The 26,527-nt window shown below is 37.0% G+C and overlaps 1 protein-coding gene across 1 annotated transcript in view; it reads right to left on the bottom strand.

Moving 5' to 3' along the window:
- The window catches only part of LOC129721540 (eukaryotic translation initiation factor 5B), a 175,362-nt gene that overhangs the window by 12,899 nt on the left and 135,936 nt on the right, over positions 1-26,527 (bottom strand). Inside the window, exon 8 of the mRNA XM_055674238.1 lies at positions 17,362-17,523. Coding sequence (XP_055530213.1) covers positions 17,362-17,523 — 162 coding nt within the window. The remainder of the gene's footprint in view (positions 1-17,361; positions 17,524-26,527) is intronic.

The following is a 26,527-nucleotide window of genomic DNA, read 5'->3' as shown; positions in this document are numbered from 1 at the left end:
ATTTTGCCGAAGACACTATTTCAATTAAACACATCGTTTTTCTGACATAGAATATTTTATTCAGCATTTTTGGATAAGTAAAGGATAAATTATTAAAAAAAATTTTAGAGGAAAATCACAGGTACGTAACAGTTTAAACTGCTTCAATTCCACTCTACTAAGACGCTCAATAGAAATTTCTTTAGATTTCGTAAACCAAAATTGTAAAACTTTCCGTAATAAATGTACAATATATGAATTAAAAAAAACTTTTCCAGAGCAAATACAAATACACATTTTCATGCCTCCATTCACATTCACGTATCTATTTTTAGCACAACCTCTCCCTTCCAAGCCCAGCCGACTTTGGCTTGTTCCCGCGTTCATATACCCGACTGTATACATACATTCACACAGCACTATACGAGCCACACTGTACCTCCGGCCAGTTGGCTGAGCCTAGGTTTGTGCAATGAGCAGTGCGAAGGCTGTTTCCGTGCCAGGCCTTCGAACTCAAGGATATTCACCCCGGGAGTGACAACCGCAGCGTGGTGCGATTTGACCTAGTTCTCTGCAACGCGCGCGGTCTGCGTCATCTCTCCAGGATTTTATTGATTTTTGTATCCCATTCAGTATCGAAGGGGAAAACCGTTCCTCAATCCACCGTACGCAAGCTCTTCAACCCAACCTTTATTTTACGCGTCGCTTAACCGCTTTGGCTTGTCGGTTTGCAGTTGTATGTTTCCCAAAGGAAGAAAAAAAGGAAACCTACACATTCCTTTAGCGCCACGACTAGGATAAAAACAGGCCCTGTGGAGAGTAAATATTGTACATGTGACCTAATTCAAGCCAACATAGGTTGGTACTCGGCTGGAGCAGCCAGGGATTTCCAGGGATAACCGTTCTGGGGGCTCGAAGGAGTGGAGAGAATAAAGAAACAAGTAATTTATAGCCTCTCCGATGACGTCAATGAAAAGTTGTGGAGTGAGGTGCAAACATAAAAAAATCATGGAAAATAAATACATACCAGTTACAATATTCGAACATAAATAACATAATATACGCAGGTAATTTTGAATCGCAGTTTTGTTTTATAAGCTATTAATTTATTACTATTTCGGATACCTCAACAAGATATAATCAAACAGTAAATGAGCCAGGATGTTGTACATGCACTTATTTCCATTTAAAACACTGCAAATACAACGAATGAGCTCATAACAACTCCAAACAAGTTCGATTATGATCGGTAAAAATGATCGAAAAAAACTATACGCGCTCCAAACTAGCGGGAACCCAATAAAATCTCCAATAAATTATTGGTTGAAATATGCATAACTCAAAGTATCAACATTGTTTCAACAGCAATGCCGAGCTCGACGGTTGGTGCAAGTGTGGGCTGTGCCAATCTACTGTCCGCGGCAGCTTGTCGTTTACACCAAACAAGACTGCCTGCTTCGGGGCGGATAGATGATGGTCCATAAATGGTCAGTCCCAGAACAGCATCCTACGCACGTGTGCACATTATGAGAGTGGCAAGATTCGGTCTATCAATCGCCCAATGTACAGAATGTGCGTAGCGTTTTTCAGCTCAACAGCAGCATAGCGTAGGCCTTCAAAGTGACAGCCGCTATCAGAGGATACATGTTTTGCACTCGCTTGATTGCAGCAGCTGACCTAAAATTTTCTGTTGGCCAAGTATACAAAAGAACACAAATTGCAACCAGTTGAGGCTGAGACTATGTTATTATCATTTTTTCAAGGGAACTTTATCTCCCAATTGTGTATTCAAAAACTAACAAATATCATCTGGTCCTTCTGCTCTTTTATTTAGAGTATAACCCACAGGTAAATATCAGAAACCGACAGCGAAGAAAGTTTACAGATGCGAAAAAATAATAGAACGCTATATCTTTCCAAACAGTGAGCCACCACTTGCCGGTTCACATCAAGATCAAAAATCGGAATATTCTTGCTTACGTTAATCAAACGACAAAACTTATAAACAACATTAGACTCAGGATTTGCCTTTTGTGAGGAAGAGCGTATATTAATCGGTCATGGAAAGTCTGTCCACTTCCGAAAGCTGAAACAAATTCGACCATGAAGAGGTAGTGCGAAGGAATCATAATTGACAGGGTATGCAAATTGGTTTAAGCTTAATTCCGTAACTACATCCTGTCATTGACGGGTCGTGCGAGTACCGCGCATGGCAGTTAGCTAGAAATGCAATGCTACGAGTACAAAAGTATTCCAAGCGGGCCTTCACTTGACGACCACGCTGCGACTGCCTCCCTCGTCAAATATGGCACCGGTTCGCTATTTCACGTACCAGTATATTTGATTGGGCGTTGGAGAATTACGTTATTTTTTCCTCAACCGGAGTAAATTGTTGTGCGTTGTTGCGATCTGACACTGGCTGTGAAGAAGACGGCAACGGGGCTTTCGACGACGACAACAACGACGACGACGACAACAACGACGACGACGACGTCGGAATTATAATATAAAAATAATTAATTTACACTATAAAAGCAAAATATATTCAATGAATGCTTAATGTTAATTGAATGCTCCAACATCGGCGGAAAGCGTTAATGGTGTGAGGCGACTGAAGCAGCAACCCGATTGAATTAAAAAGAATTAATAAGCAGCCGCACCTTCTTCGCGCCACGTAGCCGGGCTGCGTAGGAAGAATGTAGGCGTGGGCCGTTGGTGGCGATTAGCGTGTCTTGATTTAGTATTAAGTATTTGAAGTCTCGTCTGGAAAAAAAATCCGTAATTCGCGAGATTTGCATTCAAAGGTAACAGACGAACATTGAAGTCGAAACTTAGAGGAACGCTCAATGTCAGGCTTAATGAATCGTAAAAATCTGGATAACACAAAGCGGTTGACGTGTAACGCGTGCCTTCGGGAAGGCAACAGTTTCGATCGGATTTGTTCTTTTTTGTGTATGTTAAGAAGTTGTACCATAGGTTACCACACAGGATTGTATTTTTTACAACCTTACTTCTGGTATTTTCCTCCATAGTCTCCAGAGGGGCATATTTGAATTATATTTCGAATTACGAATTAAGTAATAAGACTGATTATCTTTTTGAAGTAGAATACTTCTCTAAGGAAGTTCGGCTACATAGGGATGTGAAATAAAAACCTAAAACTGGAAAAAGTGAAAAATATGTCCAATTTCAAATGCTAATAAATCGGTTAGTAATCGATGGATTTCCTTCGTTATCGCAGCAATAGATTGTAAAATTTTCTAAGATGCTTCACAAATGAAGATAATTGTCAAGCCTTGTCAAAACGAAAAATTCGACCTCTGGTTGGTCGTTACATGATTGCTTCCTAAGCACGGTCGACAGAATCATATACCTTGTAATTTAAAATATGCTATTTGGCCTATATAAGAACCGGTTTCAGCCGAAGCCGGTCAAAATAGTTCTAGACAGCGACAACAGCAGTCTCCTCTTAGCAGCAGCAGTCAGTGCAGTAGATACCAGCAATAGCGGATAGCGGCCAGTTGCAGCGGATCTCAGCATCGATAGTAGCTGGGCCAGCTGGTGCAGGGGCAGCGGATACCAATGGCAGCGTATAGCGGTCATAACTGTGGAATGGCTACGGATAGCGTAGCAGTTGCAGCGGGTATATCTGACCATGAAGCATTTATGCAAAAATTGAATGATTATCTTTTTCTTGCTAAAACTTTTTAATTATTGTTGCCAATCGTTAACTTCGTGAATGTGAATTATTAAAAATTCGAATTTTCTTCATTTAATTTCGAAATATCATGAAAACGGAAGCATTTGGAAAAATGATTACCAAGAGCTTTCGATTCTAAATTATCAAATAAATTGAAACATAATTAAATTACGATGTTTCTTTAAAATATATAATTCAATTTCAACAAAAAATATTGCAAAAAAATGAACTTTTTTGTAACTCAAAATCAGGTGTTTATTCTTTTTTTTTCCCTGTTGAAAGTTGTTTTTTAGTATAAAAGCACTATTAGTTTCCTAAAACTAGTTTCAGACAGTTTTTCTATGCAACTAATGAATCCTGAACTACAATGCTTTAAATAAAGTCTGAAATTTTCATCCAATATTTGTGCTCTCGAAGACTGAAACACGTAATAGTCATAGATTTCTATGAACTTCTATGATTATTGCTGAAGAATCACGAATAATTTGCAAAAAAAGACGTATTTTTCTTAATAAAATATGTTTTTTAACCTAATTTTATTTCTGGATGAAAAGAGCAACACAGAGAAATAATTTTTTGCATCTATACTACCCGCCTTGAGGTTGGAATCGCTTCACAAAGTATTGCAACACATAGGGTAGGGGAGGGTTATTTCGGCGTACTGGTATTTTTGGCCTATTCTCAGCATTTTCAGCCACATTTACCTGCAGAAATAATTTATCGCCAGAAAACAAATGCAACAGCATTCTTTAGTTTGACGGCTACAAGTTTTAACAGTTTTCTTCCCGAAAACACCATATGTAATTGCTTTTGGCAAGTTTTACAAATCAATACCATGTTGCTCACTGTTTTTATGCAACATCCTGCGAGGCCGAAAAATTAGAAGCTATCGCATACGGAGAATCACCAAGGGGCTGAAAACTTCGCTGGTATATTGTTATTTTACTAGCGGTCGGTAACCCCATATTTATTTGTAGACGAAAGCTATAAGACTTTTGAGGTATAGGGTAACGACCCCATAATTCGCCCACTTTATCCGAGTACCCAAAATTCGCCCACCTATTTTTTTTTATTGTTCGCAATATAGTGTCAACTCTTAGAACCGTGTTTGAACATAAAAAAGAAACAGCTGAGATTGAAAATAAATTATTATTTGGCATCATTCAATAACAAACCCCGTAAACAATTTGTTGATTAGTGGGTGGGCGAATTATGGGGTCAGGGCGAATTATGGGTCCCTTACCCTATTTATGAAGAAATCGGTTATGTAGCACATTTTAATACTGAACAATTAAAGAATGAAAACAGATTGCCAGAAACTTAACCGTGAATCTTATTTCGGCCTCAAGTACGTTGCATGAAATCATTAACACTACTACATAAACACAACACCGAGCCGCCAGCATATGCTGTTATTGAAACTATACTAAAATGTTATATTTACGAGATATATTGGCAACCCGGAATCATCACAAAGCATTGCGTCGCGTCGGAAGGTGATCAGCTGTTCAGTGTTGACGAAAACAGAATGTCAGTAAACAGCCGTTGTAGGCAGAATTGTTATGATCCGTCGGGCTTACTGTTTGCATAAGACAACTATGCGTTGTCTTATGTCTAGTGCTCAAACAGTCGTGCTGAAAGTGTTGCGAGTTTGCATAACTATTTTTCGCATTTGAAAGCATTTTGTACGTACCCAAAAGCCACAGGCTATTTGAAAAAGCTTAACAGACAAAACAATGAGCATTATTCAAGTAGCTTCGTTGTTTCCGATCGATAATTCAGGAAAATGTCGTGACGGCCGCTTAATAGGCCGGAAATAGGTCTTTTACCCTAGTATGAATATTGTAGATTGCCGCACCCCCGAAAAGTTTAGTATCATCTGGAAAAGCCAGAAACCGCGTGTTTCCGACTTCCTAGAAAGTTTGATGGTGGAGAGTTTTGCACGGGATAGCACCGCTACGTGGTGCTAGTGTGCAAGCAGTTCTTCGTATTTTGACCTTAAGGTGTTATATACTTTTTAAGTTTCCGAAAAATCGAAATTTTTTTTATTGCATTATCTTGAAGTAGAACATCTTGAGAACATTTCCACAAATTTTTATGAATATCTGAGCAATAAAAAGAAAGTATGAGCGATTTACAGCGCGCCTCGCCACGACTGCAGAAGCTTAACATGAAACTTTATACGCGTTTATCTCGGAATGGTGTTTCTCAAAAAATTTTCGTTATTAAATTTACCGGTCCTTGAATGATCGCTTTTTGAAACATACAGTTACAGTTCGCCGCAAAAAAAATTTTAATGCAATTTATAGCGCTCAAAACGTTCATTTTTTGGGAAAAACGTTCCCGTTTGCACTGAAAACAAAATACTCAGAAAAGCGATCGTTCAAGGACACGGCACACTTCTAAACTAATGAAATAATATAAGTTTTTTCGATTTTGGTTGACCCGCTGAGTCTCTATCAGGATCACCGCCAGCCTCTGAAAAAAAGCGTTTCGGGGAAACGGCCATTACTCCAGTAATAATTGGTATATACCAAAATCAAACTTATTTTTTTGTTGTTGATAAACTGTACTTTCAGAAAAATATTACTTTGCCATTGATGTAATAAAAATGGTGCTATGCACTTAAAAAAAATTCAAACTTCCCTCATTTTTCTCGACCAAAAAGGTATATAACCCCTTAACTTAACTCACGATTCCAACTTCCCACATAGTTGCCGTCTTCGGCCAGTGGCTGCGGAAAATTTTGTTCAAGAATACGTCCACCGCAACTGTTTTTATGCTGAAAAATTCAAGTTTCACAATGTTTTGTAATAACTTGATTGTATCTCTAGAGATAAGAACCTGCGGTCAAATCATTATCATTATCCAATCTTTTTAATGAAGAAAATGCCTTAGTTTCTTCCGAGAACGCATACTGTATCGCTAGTAGTGGTTTTATTCCCAACAAAACTGTCCGTAAACCAAAAGCTTCTGACTTATCGAATAACTTTGTTGAAGACCGCACTATTCTAAATAGAATTTTTTGATTAATGGACCTAAAAGTGAGAAACGAATTTTGTTTTTCTTATTTTTGCTTTTAAAAATCCACTTTGCTGGATTAAGTTGTAGCAAATTTTACAAGAAACAACTTTGTCGAAGACACCACACTTCCATCAGCCAATTTAAATCAACTATTGTGAAGTTTTCTATAGGATGCCTCTTAAAATTATTGTTTTCATATAACTTTTTATTGTGATTTGCTAAAATTTTTAAATGTTCTACAATGTTGTTAACTATAATAAAACACACAAGTTCACCGAAGAAAATTTATTTTTATCTCTCATATTTTTTTGATTTTTGGCGATTTTTATCAGAGCAATGCACTAATTCACTAACAGATATCTACGCAGGAGAAAACAAATATTAATTTATACTTTAATATAGAAATGATTTAGTCTGAAGATATTTGCAGATTTTAAAGATATCTTTTAGTGAATTAGTGCATTGCTCTGATGAAAATCACCAAAAACCAAAAAAAATATGAGATAAAAATAAACTTTCTTCGAAGAAATTGTTTGCATCATTACAGCAACATTGTAGAACATTGAAAAATTGTAGAAAATCACTACTTAATGTTATGTTGAAAAAACAAAAAAAAATAGTGGCAAGTTGTAGAAAACTCCAAAAAAGTGCATTTAAATAGCTAGTATGATGTGATTCAAATAGTAGGAAGTATGATGTCTTTGACAAAGTTATTTCTTGTAGAATGTGCTACAACTTTGCCGAACAAAGTGAAGTTTTATATGCAAAAATAAAACTACTACAAGGTATACAGCCCAAGGGTTGCATAACGTGGGTCTAAACACTGTAATTAGGGGATTTTTGTTACAAAATATACAGAGTCTGCAGGCAAATTCAATGTGTTTGCTCAGAAACTGTACACGCAAAACTTTTCCTTATTACTCTAGAAGCAATAGCGCAAAATTACCTTTTAGGTAACAGATCCATTACTTAAAAAGCAATAAAATTCTTCCCCAGTCAAGTAACAACACATTCTGTCATATATTTAGCACGTGTTATGAGAGTACGGCTATCTAATAATGGTCGTTTCAACCACATGCAACGTTTTGCCTTTCTCCTAGAAAGGTATAGCAATCACTGGAAAAACCAAAGGTATAAAAGTGGTCCCAATGGCCGAATGTCATATACCACTCGACCCCTTTCGACGAACTGAGCATTTTATGTATGTATGTATGTATGTGTGTATGTGTGTGTGTGTGTGTGTGTGTGCAACTTTTTTTTCTCACTCACTTTTCTCAGAGATGGCTGCACCGATTTTCATAAAATTAATTGCAAGTGAAAGGTCTAGTTGCGCCATAGGTTGCTATTGAATTTCATTGTAATCGGATTTTTAGTTCAGAGGTTATGTATCAAAATGTAAAAATCACGAACTTCAATATCTCAGAAACCACACAACCGATTTCAATAAAACTGGTTTCAAATGATCGGGCTGTCTCCAGAACCCTTAATTTTTAAATTTCGTTATGATTGAACTTATGGTTCAAAAGTTATGTAAAAAAAAGTTATCCTGAGGTTGTTTAAACTCACTCATTTTTCTCAAAGATGGCTGAACCGATTTTCACAAAATTAGTGTCGAATGAAAGGTCTAGTTGCCCCATAGGTTGCTATTGAATTTCATTGCAATCGGATTGTAACTTTGTCCGTTGTTCATAAAAATGTGCAATCATTTAATGAAAGTAAACATATTGACTTTCTCCTAACGATCACTGGCTAATTAAAAGGTAGAAAAGTTATCCAAATGGCCGAATGTCATAAACTACTCGAATCCGTTCGACGAATCGAGCATTTTCTGCATATATGCATGTATAGGTGTATATGTTTGTGTGTGGGTGTGTACGTGTGTATGTGCACCTTTTTTTCGCACTCACTTTTCTCAGAGATGGTCTGACCGATTCTTTCTATCTTGGTGTCAAATGAAGGGTCTATTTGCCGCTAAGGTTGCTATTGAATTTCATTGTAATCAAACTTTTAGTTTTGGCGCTGCGTCAGAATGTGAAAAACGCTCTTATATCTCAGAAGCTATGAACATAGTTGTATTCAAATTAATGGGCTTTTAAACCCTTGAACAATGAATTTCATAAAGTTTAAACATGTGGTTTGGAAGTTATAAATAGAAAGAATCGTAACCCGCAGACTGTTTAAGACTATAGCTACGATCAAAATATGTGGCCTCAACATCATTTAAATTCGATATTGTACTATTTAAATGTTTGCGGCCTTTCTCGGGATTGAAGTTGAAATTTAAAGTCATTGCTATCATTTCACTTCTTGCCTTTCTCCCAGAAAGGTATAGCAATCACTGCAAAAACTAAAGGTATAAAAGTGCTCAAAAGGGCCGAATGTCGTTAATCACTCGACTCAGTTCGACGAACTGAGCATTTTCTGCATGTGTGTGTGTGTGTCTCCCAATCTCACTCGATTTTCTCAGAGATGGCTGAACCAATTTCAATGAAATTAATTGCAAATGAAAGGTCTAGTTGCCCTATAAGACCCTATTGAATTTTATTGTGATTTGATTTCTAGTTTAGAGGTTATGTATCAATATGTAAAAATCACGAAACATCAATATCTCAGAAACTATACAACCGATTTGTACAAAATTAGTTTCAAATGAGCGGGCTACCTAAACAACCCTTAACTTTTGCATTTTATGGAGATTGAACATGTGGTTCAGAAGTTATGGAGAGAAACGTGTTCTGGAGACTGTTTAATCTCACTCATGTTTCTCAGAGATGGCTGGACCGATTTTCATGAAATCAATGGTAAAATGGAAGGTCTTGTTGCCCCATTAGACCCTATTTATTTATTTTGCAATCGGATTATTACTTTGCCTGTAATGTTTAAAAACGTGAAGTCCAGCTATGAAAAGAAACATATTTCGAAGACTACTTGGACTCACTCACTCTTCTCAGAGATGGCTGACCCGATTCCCACAGAATTAGTATCAAATGAAAGGTTTAACTGCCTCATAACACCCTATTGATTTTTGCTGTAATCGGACTGTAATGTATCGAAATGTGAAAATCACGAAACTTCATTATCTTAGAAACTACACAACCGATTTGAACAATATTGATATCAGATGAGCGGGCTAGTTAAGGGTTAACTGATGAATTATGATTGAACACGTGGTTTCAAAGTTTGGCTGCCCTATACGTTACCTTCTCATTTGATCGTAATCAAACTTAAGCAACCGTTATGTTTTAATTAAACACGTGGTTTCAAAGTTTGGCTGCCCTATACGTTACCTTCTCATTTGATTGTAATCAAACTTAAGCAACCGTTATGTTTTAATTTGTAAAACAACAAAAGTCTATTATCTCAAGTATTGCACGACTTATTTGAACATAACTAGTGTCATACAAACGAGTCATTTCTCAAACTTTCATATAACAACTTCATAACAATTTGATATGCTGTTCAAAAGTTTTGGAAAGAAAAGAAATTCAAAGACTATTCAAAACTATACCTGCTTCGATCGATATATGTGGCTTCAACATAATTTAAATGTGGTATCGTACTATCTCAACGTTCCCGGTATCGCTCGTGATTAAATTGTTCGAAATTGAGAGTCATTTCTTTTATTTCGCTATTTCTTAAGCACTAACAATACGTCAAATTTCATATTTTATACTTCAATTACAACATCAATATTTTAGAACCCAAAGAGTGAATATACCTTTATTGGATTTAAGCATTCATGAAAACCTATTTTTATAAATAATAAGTTTGAATGAGAAAGGCTGAGTCTGACCGCTAGGTGGATTAATTTAGGTTTTTTTTTCTGTCGAAAAATGCTCCCTCTCCACCTCAAGTCAAAAAAAATCACACACCGTCGCATAAGTTGCACATGTTACAAGTTTTTTCAATCTCCAATTCATCCGGTGGGCGTGTATTAGTTCGCTCGTTGTATGCATACGGAGCAGCGAAAAAATATGACGAGAGCTGCCAAGCAACATTTTCCCCGTCATAGAGTATGCAAACGTTGATGATTTCAAAGACTTGAAATGCGCCTTAAAATGACATCACGATCTGTAAACTGCGTTAGAGAAAAATAAAAACATTCGCTTTCTTGCAAGCTATTTACAGCACATAATCATTGGTTCATGAAAACTCATTTGGACCTGTTTGAATATACAAAACTCGTGCCGATCCAGAACAATATTCGCAACTTCGGCAACTCAGTTCAGACAGTATTACATATTTCCATTTCAAGTAAACACTGGGGGACGAAACGAAAGTGTTTCTAATTGGAAATTTGAGGTTGACGGTTGAGATTCTGATTGTGTGTGGATGAAGGGAGACAAAAATGAACCAGATCGTTGCATCAATACAAATGAAGTCTTGCCAACACATGCATTTCGGTGCTTGGCTGTATGTTCTCCTGCAGAAACACATACAAGCGTGTGGCCGTCATAATTTTTATTACTTTTTGTTTGTTACTTTTTGTGTATAATGCGCAGTCATAAGATACAAAAAGTAATAAGAAATTGCCCAAAAGTAATAAAATATTCCCCGTTTGCGTTGGGTGTACGTATTTTTATTTTCAGCCTCCTCTGAAAATCATATTTTGAAATATATTTAACAACACCCGAAAGAATATCGTTTATTTTTGGCGATATTATGCCTGTAGTATTTTCTTGTGCAAACAACATGTATTTGACAACGCACAAGCATATCGTGCTTGTTGAAGAGGCGTAATGTGTCAAAGTCAGAATTAACTCTATATCCTCAAAAACCAAATCCAATAATACTTACGTTATCATAATGACTGGTTCTGTCGTATTTAACTCTGATTAAATCAAATCTATAATATGGATCTTGCTTTCAAAATAATATGGAAACCCTTACAAAGCTCGTTAATTGGCAAACATAAGAAGATATGTTAAACAAAATTATTAACAAGTTCCAGCAAAAAATCGTAGCAATCAACAATTCCATTTTATTTTTTGCTTGAATTTTTATTTTTTCATTCGCCTACAACTACATTCGCTGTATTACGAAGACAGCTAATATACGTTTATCATGGCAAAGCTTAGAATAATAATAAATCATCTAACAATTTCGGAATGTAAAGAGATTCTGAATGAATCTTAGTAAATAAACCAAAATTCACAAGCATTCGCAGGCTCTTACTCTTCTATAAATGTGTATATTAGGAAATTTACTCTTTCGATACTATCCGGTCACGATTATTTAGTGAGTATCGAAGATAAAATTAAATAAATATCCGTTGTAAAAATTTACAATTCTTGTTGAGCAATTTATGGTAATCATATATATGAGATAAACTTTTAATCATCATCAGCAGCAGCATGGCAGTTTTCCCCCGATTGCACACAAATAGAAATGTACGAGCAAAAGTGTACCACTGCAATACGAATAGTATCGCTGCAGTACAAACAGAATTGTACCGCTGAAATGTACGAATAGAAGAGTACCGCTGCAATCATAGACGACGAGAGACCTGCGCTTCTTTACTCCACTGGTACTGTTGCTTTTACCGGCATATTTTCTTTCAAGACATTAGTTTTTATTAGGTTCTGAAAGCAGGTTAAAAATTGTTCCAGAATGGGGATTGTTTCAAACTTTTCGCAAAACTTTTACCTTCGAGACGTCATATTAGTCTAAGCTCATGGAAGCAAAAATAAATTGACCTATTGGGAGACTCTGTCAATTTTTATTTCGATATTGATACAGAGAATATCACAGGGAACGGATGGTGTCCATTCACGTCGTCTGTGCTAGAAATGCTTGCATGTAATTGGTTCATTGTTCGCGTAAATTTGTAATTGAAACTTTTTATCGAATTTACCGCATGGGAATGAAATTAGAGTGATAACTAGTATATTACCATATTGTTCTACATTTTATCTATCCAACAACATATTGGTTATTGTTATCCATCATGTGGTCATGTTGTTATTAACGTTTGATATCTGACGCAACATTTGCCAGTGTCATTTCCAATTTTACAGAATGCATCCCAGTATAGTAAACAAAGACGTAGTCCCACGTCAAAAAAAAAAAAAACGTTCCACACTATTTACTGGAATAATCACAAAATTGTAACTTATATAAAATTGAGAATAAATAATGGATCAACTTTGCCAAAGACACCACGGCTCTAAAACCAATTTTTTGGGTTAAAATAATTTCGATCACGTTTTTGCAGCTTTGGACACAGTGTGTAGCGACGCGACTGCGACTGAGGACACATAATGTCTGCCGACAAGCCCTTTACCTCCGAAACAACTTTGCTGAAGACTACGTAGTAGTGGAAATAGAGCATTATATTGAATATTTTTAACAGATTTTGGCAGAAGTTTCTTAGGGAAGGAGAGAAAAGGTGTACAATAAGAAATATTTAACATTTTTCATTCAAAAATTTGGTGTTTTCAATTTTTCTTTTCTGGAAAAAAACCCAATGTATTTTCTCTTTGACGTAGAATTACGTCTTACGGCAATATACTGAAATAGAAGTGCAAATTGAAATACCGAAAACATCGAGAGCGTCATAAAAATTGTTCTATTCTAAATGCTTTTTTTTCCTGTATGGGCTTCCTCACTGCGACCAGAATCGTAGATCTATTGTGAGAATTCTAAATGCTTAGAACTCAGTAAGTTTGCAACGGATTTCCTTTATTCTTGCAGTAGTCGATTGGAATATTAGTAACGCGTTCACCAAAATACGGAAAAATGAGATTCTATGATAATAACTACTGTGCTATTGTAGAGTCTTGTTTAGAACAATGCAGAAGAGGCCAAACATCATACAATTTTTGATATTTTTAAGCCGGGATGATATTCAGACGCCATTGCGAATTAAAAGAGAGTGATTTCCGGTTTCTAGAAAACCACCTAAAATAATTTCCGTAATTGGAACGATGCTCCAAGACCTAAAATCGACCCCAGACACAATATTGAAATTTATGGCTGCAATTTCTGGTTCCTGGAGGACAGTATAAAATGACTGAGTACCATCTAATATGGCTCTTTCCGGAATCAATCCCATATACCGGAAATCAACTCCAAACACTGCTTCGAAGTTTAAAATGGTGACCTCTGCTTTCTGGAAAAACAGCCTCAAAGAGTCGAATACCAACGAATATGGGTATTTCTTAAGTAAAGATGATGCCCAGAGGTAATTTTGAAACTCAAGGTAGTAACTTCCGCTCTCCGGAAATTTTTTTGAAATGATCAAATACACAATATAGGTAAATCGCCTTAGTTAATTTTCTAAATCTCTAAAAACAATTAAGTGTTACTTACAAATTTTTTTGCGTTAAGACTTAGATAATGCTAATAAAAATATAAAAAAAAGTCATATACAGAAACAGGTGGTGGATTTACAAAATTCGTCAACTAAGCTTTCGGATCGGTCCACTGTATAAACAAGGCGTTGTCCAACCGGCGTGACAACGTCTTGCCACTATATTTGAAACTGGAAGATTACCCAACTGTTAGACGATGAATGAAGCTAGTTATGCAGATATAGGCAGCAATCGTGAATGAATGAACGTAAAAAATACTACTGCCCACCAGCACTACCAATTGCGGGTTGTACAAATCGTACGCGTTGGCGATTATTTATGGCTTGAACCGACACAATCTCTCTGAAAGTTGAGTTTTCGTTAGGGTATGCCCCAAAAAGTTAGTCGAGTCCGAGGAAAGAATAGGATAATTTTTTTTTAGTCTAAAGAAAACTAAGCATTTTAGCACAATTGTATTAGCAGTAGAGGGCGAATACAAAAAAAACTGTGAGTAGCGAAGGCAGCACAACCCTAGCCTCACTGCAACCAACAGCAAATGCGCGCACGATCATTGGTATCATTAGTATGCCAGTTCTGGGCGACGGTGTTTGTGTCGAACATAAACCGAACTGTAGGTTGGCAGTGCTTAAGTAAGCTTTTGAAGCCACTGACTGAGCAGCGAGTGAAACCGGGTACATCCGGGACTTCGAGCGACAAACCATCTGCCATAGCCGCGAAGAATGTTTATACACTGGTCATCCCGCTTACCCCGCGAAGCACACAAAGTAGATGATATTGATTATAGCTTCCTGTTGTAGTTCGGAAGAAATATTATAGTTGTGATTAATTCAGAAAAGAAAAATAAGGCAGAAAATAGGCAGAATACGTTATGATAAATAAAATATGAACTTGGTCATCAGCAAACATGACTGTTACACATGTTCAAAATCTTCATAACCGAGGGAATTTGCCAATTTCTGAAATATTGTTATAGTTTCAAATATTTCAAATAAATTCAATAAAGTTTCAATTTTAAATATGATATGATGAATTTATGAAAAACTGAGATTTCTGCACGATAATTGAACCTACATGGTGTGTGGTAAAACATTAAGAAAAGCTGTTATCTCTAGAGACCTATAATAAAAATTTAAATTAAGTCCACAAAACCTCAAATTACAATACCTGAAGATAAAATGAATAAATTAATCAAATGTCAGATTGAATGTTCAGGGACAACTTAAAGTTCGACTTACACTATTAGAACAAAATAGTCTGTGTCCTCGAATAAAAATGATTTATTGAAGTTATTTTTTCATAGATGCTGATGCGTGCATTTCAAACTGACAATACCATACCTACATGTCGAAAAAGAGAGCCAGCTATTCAACCTAACTTAATTTTCCAAACAATTAGGATCCTCACTTTACATTGACGTCACGCCACACCAGTGTTGTCATATCTAGAAAGCTCATCATGATTGAATTAAACTTAATTGCCACCTTTTTCCGTTGCCCTTTAGAGTGTCATGTCCACTTGCATGACAGAATAATAAAAACAATACGAGCGAATCCGAATGGATAATTAATTTATATAGGAAAAAGGTGACGCCATCGTTCACAGGAGCGGAAGCTCGATAAAAAAGGAGAAAACCCAACATCTCGCCATCCTTGTTTGACGTCAAGCTTTGCTGATACAAAGCGTACACTGAAGCCAGTGCCATGGGTTGGAGTAATGACGTAATTCAGGTCCTAGTTGGCTTCAATTAATATCGTTATAATTTAAGCGGACCTAGGTCAGAGTGACTCCTTCCGTGCAATCAGAAATATTCAAAATTACACAAGCATTACTAATAACTTGAGTTAATTTTCAGTGCTACTTATAAGAAAATAAGATTTTTTTGCCCAATTTGCCCGGTTGTTCATTTTCGACAGAGATGTCACTCTATCATATTAATTCAATTGATTTCTTAGAAGGACTAATTCGAATATAATTATTAAATATAAAAAGAAATTTTACATCCTCTTATTTTAAAATATGTTATTTACTTGCGCTATTTTTGAAAAGAGTCTCAATCTCTCAATCGCTTATAAGTCATACAAATTTTGTTGCATGTACTATTGATTGGTTCAGTTTGATTTACTTTTTTGTTCGAAAATTGGATGTATTTTTTCCGTAGATCTGGAAGTTTTGTTGGTTGTAAATGACCAGTCATCAGGTGTTTTTGTTTGATTTCAAATTGAATGAATTTTTTTATTGCTACGCAAAATTGAATAAAAACAATTTGAGAGCTTAAAAAATATTACTTAATGGACATTGAAATACAATGGGAGCAAAAATAAGTCTCTTTTCTTTGTTCTCATTTATTAAACAAGAAAATATCAGCAACGCGTATACCATAATAAGATACGACTTATTTTTCTTGAGTAAGATCACAAAATTAGGAGGGAAGAATGGCGTTGATGGTGTCAGCATCTATCAGATACTTTGAATGACAGTTTTCAATTTACAATTAATTTCAATAGAATAGAATTCGATCAAAGAAGTGGAAATTCACAAGTTCACAAGACGAAATTCAAACTAAAACCGCTAATAAGAAAACTAATTGAAAACTAATCATTATTTACAATTCAATCTGAATCCTCGGCTTAGGTTTTCGCATTAAATGATTGAGATTAAATATAGAAGTCAAATATACCAATTATTTGACAAAATCTGACATACTAAACAAGGGTATTAATTTAAAAAAAAAAAAACGAACAGAACTCATGAAAAATTTTATAAAATACACTTAGATTTTGGAGGTAAACTTTGTATAGTTGCAAGACAGTGCGACCCAGCACTAAGATGCAAAGTACATGCGCAACAACAGGAGAGCTGCAATCCGACTGTAGTATAGAATATTTATGAATGGAAACGAACTGTGCGATCGATGACCCGATTTTCAATCTAACGTTGCGTTTTTAGTAGAGAACGGCTTCCTGCATTGCATTCGAATGTGGGCTGTGTACATGTTAACTATATCCTCTTTTCAATGACGTCAATGGTTGAACTGCAAAGTTCTGGCGCAAGACGACAAGAGAAGTGCAATTCTAGTAATGACGTACACGGCGTCGAACTGTCGCTTTACAGTTAGAGTTAACCATTTAATTAAACATAATCATAATAAATACAATCATAAGCATTTAATACGCTTGTTTTAGGTTTGCAAACTACAATCTTCAGTACGGAAATTTATAACTTCGGATATTACATTATTTTTCATCCTGCTCTCAACATTATGGTACATAGCAATTTCATAATGCACAATTACAGATAAGCGTTTTATGTTATACAATATGTACCGAAAAAACATCCATCACTTACCTTACTAACTAACATATCATTTTCATCAAAATGTCTCCCGAACATCTTGGGTGTTTCACCTGGGATCGGGTCAATTTTTATGCATACCTCCTGGCCTTTCCTGGCAGTCTCAATTTGTTTATGATTAGCTTCGATAGATGTCACCACGCCCAAGTCAACGAACTGAAATGATATTAAATAAATAAAAACGTGAGAGTAATGCGAAAATTGTACCACAATCAAACGGACAAAAAAGATTGAAAATTATCCCCATCAACTGGCTCACAAAAACAAGTTTCAACTCGTTCGTCACTTCCGATTTTAAATATTCCAAGCAACAACAAAAAACATTTCGGGTGAGTTTTGCAACACGGATCCGCCATCGTGGACCGGATTGCAGTGGTTAGAAAATAACGTGCTTCTCTCTTCCACGTCGTTTCGAGGTATGGCATATATATTTATCAACATTTTTTTTTATTTTGTAATCAAAACTTGCACGTTTCTCAGTTTTTGGTTAACAGTCGGTTACGCTTTGTCAGCTTTCAATACAACAGCCAATATTAATTAAAGTTCTGTGTCCGCAGAAGTGATTCAAGCGTGAAATATATGATGTATTGTACAAAATATAATAATAACTGTAATCAAAATTTAGATGTCAGGTGATATGGCATCACCTGCGGGGAATGGTTAAATATCAACATTTGCGAGTTCAGTTATCTTTATTAGGTCCTTTCAGACAGAATTCAAAGATGTGTGCTCCATTTTTTTACAATCGGCAAATACCTAGGTTACAAACACGGAAACAGAAAACGGTAAACGATTGGAAATTGGATACTAGGAACGCCCTATCTTTCGATGAACCGACGCGAGCTGGCTTGCTTGCTCGAGAACTACAGCGGCAGAGAGTCGAAATCGCAGCGATTCAGTAGGTTCGGTCTCAGTAGACCCTATTGCACAAGCCTCTTTCAAGTACCATATCTACTACCTGTGAGTGCCCGAAACACGTACAGCGTAAAAGTCGTCATCGTCCGTCCAGTTAATGGAACGCATAACCTTCACTCGTCAACCAATGAAAACGTCCTGAGGCTGATGAACTTTGCCACGGCCAGAGGAATGACCATATGTAGCTCCTATTTGCCACATTTGAATATTCGAAAACACACCTGGAGGTATCCAAATAGATGGTCAGCACTTCTCGAATGTTACTGATGTTAGTTTTTTCTCTGACCATTATCTCTTCGTTTGTAAGATCCGCGCAGGTTGTCGAAACGTGCTGAAATCTCGCACAGATAGGACGATGCGGTTCAACATACAGCGGTTGAAAGCTTATGGCGTGGCAGGAGAATACGCTAGAGAATTGGATCAACGGATCGCAGAACAGCAGGAGGAATGAGTAGAAGACATAAATGGGTTGTGAAGTATTCACGGTGCCATTGAAACGACTGCGAGAGAGGTGGTAGGTACGGCGCGTGGAAGACAGCTGGTTTGATGCTGAATGCCAGAGCACGACGGACGAGAAGAACCGTACCAGGAGCCGCATGCTCGCTGCGGTGACGTATCAGAACAGCGAGAGATACAGGGAGGCAAAGCAAAGCAAAGCCCAGGTACTACATTTCTTCTGAAATTTGACCTTCTGTTTATTCGCCAAAGACTTCGCAGCCAACCGTTAGTGTACAGGACAATTGCGGGGCCAGCGCTACGATCCTATTGACTCTAAGGGTCTCTCCCGGTCGAGATTCGAACATGCGACGACTGGTTTGTTGGACCAGCATTGTACCTCGAGACAAGCTGGAAAGTAGGCAAGACCTACTGGAAATAGAATCCGCTGTTGGAATAAGCGCGAGCACGAGGAGCAGGTGCTCGCCAACGCAGAAGACAACTTTGCTAGAAACGACGTGTGGAGCTTCTATGAAACAGTCAACAGAGTTAGAAGCAGGATATAAATAAATAAACCCCGCATACAAAGTGCGCTCCCGTATATGGGAGTAGATGAATTCGTTTATCTTGGTACGCTTGTGACATGTGACAACGATATGAACCGTGAAGTCAAATGACGAAATACAGCTGCGAACAGAGCCTTCTACGGACTACGTAACCAGCTAAGGTCTCGTAGTTTCCGAGCTCGCACAAAACTTGCGCTGTATAGGACGCTGATCCTTCTTGTGGTTCTTCAGAAACATGAAGCATAAACGCGGAAAAAGCTGATCGACAGGTGCTCGGAGTTTTTGAGCGTAAAGTCGATCGATACTTGGCGGTAAATTGGAAAAAGGAGTGTGGAGCAGGCCCATGAATCACGAGTTGTACCAGGTAAACGAATATGTTGCAATAGTAAAGGTTAATACAGGCTTTAGTGGGTTGGACAGGATACCTGACGAGAGTGCCGCCAAAATTGTCTTCAGCAGAGGATCAGGAAGAGGCTGTCGACTCTGTGGTAGGCCTCGCACTCGGTGGAAGAAAATGCACGATTTGCAGGTGTACGAGGTGACTGGAGATCGGCTACCCAAGACAGAAGCAGCCCAGCATAGTGAAATAAGTGCTCCATTTTTATTAACATGCTCGTGATGCCGCCGAAAGCTATAACACTTCTTTCAAATGTAGTGCTCCGGCATCGACGCGTTATGACAGACTTCAGGATCTGCACACAAGGGCGATCTGTTTTGCAAGTTTGTGCCTAAACATATGCTCAAATCGTATGAACCAACGGGTTAAGGTCCGCACTGCTAGGAGGCCACATATCTTTCGGCCAAAATTTGATGTTTTCCATCAGCCTTCAAATCAGTTGGTCATTCAGAATAACGATGAAATGTACCGGTTAGCAATCTGTTCACGAACCGATTTGATCAGATTTGGCGTACGAATGAATTCGAATCGGTCGGGATCAGGGTTCGGGGTGATAAATCTCAAAAGTTAAAAACACCCAACATTCGATCATCTCTAATTCGGAGGACACATTTGTTGTTGTGGTTAGTTGTTGGTATTACCAACGAGCGTTGGTTCATTGCCAAAATAGTCTAAAAAACAAAATAACCCTTTCTGTGCATGCCACTGTCACGTATGCTCCCAGATTTTAATTTACTTCTCGCAACAGTTTAGGATTCTATTCTCCCACTTTTAGTCAATTGCGAACGAGTGGCGAGAGGTCAGGAATTAATGATCGCGAGAAAAGCACCATTGACGTTGGCGTTGATATAAATATGCACAAAGTCCAACGGTCAGCAAGGCATCGTATTTTTCCCTCTGTTCATCTGCGGGAAAACAAATTAAAGTGCCGTACAGAACTGCTGTTCTTGGCGTTCGTCTTTCGGTCAGGTCCGGGATTGGGAAAATGATGGAGGTTGAAGCATAAAAAACAAGCTGACGTCAATCGACGGTGGAAATCGCCACACGCCGTGTTTCATGGCGGTTGACGCTGCGGAGTGGTTCTGGTATTGTTGATTGAGGTAGTAACTCGAGAACAATTAGCAGGGAAATAATCTGCAGATAGCTAGGTTCGCATACGACACAATCACGTGACTATTGTCACGATGAATTTTTGCTGTATATACTATTTATTTAAAAGTGAAAGCCAATTAGTAAAGCTTGGCCTATTTACATATATCCCATATAAAATGACAAACAAACCAAATTGAACATTTATTCATAGTACATAAATTACGTTATTGTTTATTCTCAAGCATAAAGTTTGAAACTGGTTTACGTTGAGACGTTGTTGAGTAAAGACTCACAGTTGCGTTGAAAGTTTGAAATTTTCCTAACGTTAGACGATGTTGGTAAGTACATGTTTTACACTATGTCTTAGTTACGATTAACAGTGAAGGGTTATACATTCTAAAAATCTGTTCAATATAATACAGGAGATTTGAAACGAAATCAGAACAAGTCTGAATGTCCACATTTTTTTTCTTGGTGCTACATTCCGATCCGGAACTTGACCCCTTCTGTTTGTTATACACAGACTTCGAAGCCAACTGTTTAGTGTACAGGACAATTGCGGGACTAGCGCTACGATCCTACTGACACTAACAGTCTCTTCCGAGCCGAGACTCGAACCTGCGATGATTGGCTTGTTAGGCCAGCATCGTACCTCGAGAACATCTGGGAGATAATGTCCACATTAAAATATTCGGATTAAGTTGATAAATATTGAACGTCCCAATAGATGTCATGTCCCAGTACATCATGTCAATCAGAAAATATCAGATTGTAGTCAACCAATGGAATTAACTTCAACAAGTGATCGGTCGACTAATCAAAAAAAATATCCAGTTTGCAGTGATAAAATAGGTAGGTACATCAAACTTTCTTCTAACTGAGTAGAAGACAAAAATGCTGCGAATATCTAGGCTCGCATACACAACAGGAAACGTCGAATGAATGAATGAATGTCAATTATGAATGAAAAAGTTTCACCAGTTCTGTCCCACAACGGCCACATATTCGCACATACACACACGAGCGCTTGCCGAGCTAGTTGACTTGGTGATATTTTTTCTACAGCCGGACTTTTTCATCGTTCTTTGCATATTTATGTAGAGCGAGCGTGACTCGGTTGTAAAACTTCCATTCAACGACCTCCGCAATTTCAGTGTACAGCGATTTGGTAGTTGACCGTCCCCATCAACTAAATGTGCGGCCTAGTATGCGAACCACTGCGAAGTGACTGATGTATGTGGACTGTACAATAACCGGGCCAATCAAGAATTCGATTGAGTGAAACAAATTCTATTTTAAGAAGCATATTTCCATTTAAACGACTGTTTGCTAAATGTATTTGGTGACCCGTGCACAGCATCAATTATCGCAGCAAGTTGGGGTCAAATTAAACTATCTCTTCAGCAGGACGTTTGAAATTAAAACCAATTTTCGTATTAGAAGTGTTGTAAATCAGTTAAGAGATACCGCAATTGAGTTCAAACAATTATTTTTCTAGCATATGCTTACCGATGAATTTAGGTACCTCAAGTGTTATGTTGTTATGATTCTACTTCACAAAAGATATTTAAATAAATAATCTTCAGTCGAACATAAATACCGGTGCCACGCTGTCATCTCGTCATTAATCATGTGTCTTCGTCACAAATGTTTCGGTGCCGTCTGTCGGCAGCCATTTATCGTTCCAGTCACTAAGCTCACGACGCCAGACTGAAGCATGAATGGATGTTTCGGCAACTACATTAAAAACACCCTTAAATACACTGGCTGGCCGTTATCGAAGAACAATCAGTATAGAAAGACAAATGGGTTTTCAAAAAGTTCGCAATAAATTTCAGTTTCAACCGAACAAAAAGTTATATTAAAGCCAGCAGAGCCCAAAAGGCTGTATCCCGAGAGAGATAAAAAAGGAAACGACACAAAAGAATGAATAAAACAAAAACACAAACCGGAAGTTGTTTCGCAAAGAAACTTCATCCGCTTTCAGTGGAGTGAATGTGTTTCTTTCCATCATTGTCTGGTTCTTGGGTGCCGGATGGTGGTTTACAAGAAAAACTTCTGGCAGATAACAGCGCAGACGGGCACCAACGAATGGGCCAGAACACGCACTTTCAGCACTTCCAACTACAGGTACACGGTAAACTGAATCGATGGTCAATTGTCCCCTGCTGGCATGACAAAGAAAGAACCTGATGGTTGAAACCCCGAGTGACACGTCGAATGGACGGCATATGGTCTGAAACGAAGGAACCTGTGCACGGCGACAACAGCATCCGGTGAGAGGCAGCAGACTACTAACTGAACAGATTTTCGCAATATCATATTAATTACGCTAACTATTAATAGTTCAGTCATCACAACTGTAACCTCTGCAGTAGCGCTTCAATTGTATATCTGATTGCACTTACACCCTATCAGGTAATTACTCTGCATAGAGAAAGGATAAACAACAGTTTGACCAAATCGGTACTGCATAGAGGTCTACTGTCCTGTTTGTTTGTAAATCAAAAGTTTATTCTTCGTACAATAACTTTTTAACTAAACCATCGTATAATCTCGTTTATACAATTACAACCAATTATGCGTGCGAAATTTTTTGGTATCTGTCTATTAGGGTGCCAATGAAAATCGATTTTTCGTATTTCGTTTAGCGATAAGGTTCAAAAGTTTCGTCTTTTTCAAAAATGTTCTAATACAAAATTTCAGCACAGTCGGACTTGCGGAATTGATGCTTGAAGCAGTAGTCAAAGGTTCACTTTTTCGACTGATACAGAAAGGCACAGGTAGTTCATGAAATTGTCGGTATTGAAAGGCGGATGATTTTTCATGTTTTTTAAACTCTTCTTCCACAAACATTTAGTGCAACATCTTCATATATCGACATTCATCGTCAAAGATGTCCAGCATTAAACTAAAAAAAATCTGATAACTATATGTTACAATAACTGTGTCAATTGAAAAAATGTTCCAGATAATCTTGAAAGAAATCGACTGATTTGTGCTAAGTATTTTTTGAAATATGTGTATAAGCTAGATTGTACACAACTGAAAAATAACTAGTACCAGTTAATCGGAATCAAAGAATTGTAATAAACGATTCACTTTGAGCGTCACTGACAACCAGTTGTAATGCAATCTTACCGCTAACCTTTTGGTGTCATGCTCGACGGTGTAAACTCTTTACAAAAAAAAACTTATACAGTTCTAAGATAACTGGACAAATTGTGATTGTTGCATGGGTACTTGACGGTAGATGTAGACCTAGCCTAAATCGCATGAGAATTTGCCATCAGATGAGGGCTGTTCATCTTGTACCATGAGGCACTCAACCAAAAGATACGGATCTAGCTTGTTTCATTCATAAAATTTCATTCAAAACCGGTTTAAAAAATGGCAGAGAGACAAAAGCTACTACTCGAAAGTGCAAAAACACAGCGTCGTGTCAGGTGGATGAAGGTGAACTGACACAAATATACACGTACCATTCACTGCTATGGAAGGCGTAAGCAGGCAAGTCGTGAATGAAAGAGACAGTATCACTAATAGTTGCAGTAATATCCCCAGTTGTTTTACGCATCGTTTATTATTCTGTCAAAATTCTTTTATTATAAGTTTTGCGTTTTTATTAGAAACATATAATGCTAATAAATACCAACGTTTTAAACCAAATGTCTGCTATTATATGTCTACATTCATCTGCTTGATGCTATAAGCATATCAAAATTAAATGTTTGGTTTTGAAAGTTGCCTCTATAATCGACTAACAACGTACCTCGCTCAACCCACATAGACTGACTCTTGATGTTCGTCACATGTGGCGGAATTTGTCTATCTTATTGAGGAAAGCACTATAATTTCGCTCCAGAACGAGTATTTTATTGAAGAACGGTAGAATTTGTAATGTGATCAAAAAATGTCAAAGATAATACCCAGATGCTAAATTCCTATTAAAAAATTAGCCTACGAGGAATTTACGATTCTGGAGAACGATTTATTTCAGCCATATTTTAGCAATTGTCGAGCCCCCCATTATTCTCCACCTAAAAATGTGCCCAACGAACAATTTTGCTGAGCTGCAGCTGTTGAGTGGATGATGATTGGGTATCAACAACAACAACAAGAAACACCCACTGACAGTTTTGATTACCTATGACATGTTTACATAGTCTGTTTCTTACAGCAACTTAACCCACTCCGGCCAATCAACTGAATGTTTTGTTTCATCTGAGAAAAAAAAAATGCAAATTAACGCCTAACGCACCTAGTGCTCGAGTACAGTACCTTCTGCACTAATGTAACGGATATCAATCCAGCTAGCGGCACAATGCAACTTGTAAATTTTAAATTATGCTTGATTTAGAATAAAATATCTTCTTTTACTGGAATCGACTAGTTTTTTCTATACAGTTACAGTTTCATAGCACGTGAAGACTTTTTCTTAAGGGGTAATATCCACCAAAAAAAATTTTCTGGGCTTAAATCATGCTAAAACTATCCTAGAATCAAAATCTACATCGCCCAAGTACTGATCTAAACTCAAAATTCGTTTAAATCAATTTTCACCGAACACCTTTATGCTCCAAAATAACATTTTCGTTTATTTTGGCGATGATCGTTTTTTTTTTTTCTAATTTTGAGGCTTTGTAAACTAGTAGAAGTTACCTATGAACGACATCATGTTTCAAATTTGAAGTATAGAGGTGGCTGCATCAAGTTTTGACCGTTACAGCGTCTCTACAGCACGTGTTTACTCCAGGGTGGCCAGCAGATTTCCAATTTCAAATTCCTGGTTATTTTCCCGGTTAAAAATTGATGTTTTCCCGGTTTTAAAACACATGAATATATTAGTTCAACCACTTTTATTTATTGCCAAAATAAATTTGTGAGAGAATTTTGTTTTTAATATCATTATTTCATTTCAAAACTTGAAAAAAGGCTAACTACTTCGGCCAACATCTATTTGCTGTTGATTTTTCGACTTTTCATGGCTGAGGAATGCAACTCGGCCCATTGTGTAAATCCTAAACGAGGTATTATCTGGTATTATCTTATGTCTAGTAGAAAGGGCACACTTGGGGCTTTTCGAAACATGTAACGTGCAGAAAATGTCATTCTCTCAAAATTTTCATTAGTTCACTCAGTTAAAATCAAGATATAATTTAGAATCAACTTGTTCATGTTTCAGAATATTTTCACATAAATTTTTAATTTATTATGAACCGTTATTTGGAACAATTCTCTGTCATTTTAGACTATACGTAAATAATTACTGGTTTAATTAAAATGTTTAACTAAAGCGATATTTGTAACTTTCCGCACTCTCTGGTTTCGGTTTTCCGCGTTTTGAAGAGCTGGTTTCTGCTTTTTGAAACCTTTATTATACATATTTTTACAAATTTGGAATTTAATTCAAAATTGTTTTGGCTGCTATTGAGCTTCGAAAACGACTAACCTTTGAAATCATTTTCTATCATTTAGTTTAGTTTAGTTCAGTTAGTTCAATTTGGAATCTTTTATAGAGTTTCTTCTTCGGATTTCTCGTCAGACTTAAATTTAACAATTTTTTAGCTAAATTCCTCATTTCTGCCATCATTTTTTCTTTTAAAACTTAATTTTAAATTGAATTGACTTTAAGATTTTTTATTGAATTGACTTTAAAAAAATTTTAATATTTTTTTCTTGTTTTCTGATAACTTTTCATAGTCATTTTTAGTGAATGAGAGTAAACATTTTAGTTATTTTTCAGAGTTTTTAA

The sequence above is a fragment of the Wyeomyia smithii genome, chromosome 2 (genome assembly GCF_029784165.1).
Source record: "Wyeomyia smithii strain HCP4-BCI-WySm-NY-G18 chromosome 2, ASM2978416v1, whole genome shotgun sequence".
Taxonomy (NCBI): Eukaryota; Metazoa; Arthropoda; class Insecta; order Diptera; family Culicidae; genus Wyeomyia; species Wyeomyia smithii.
The sequence above is the reverse complement of the archived record's forward strand: the minus strand, read 5'-3'. Positions and strand labels throughout refer to the sequence as shown.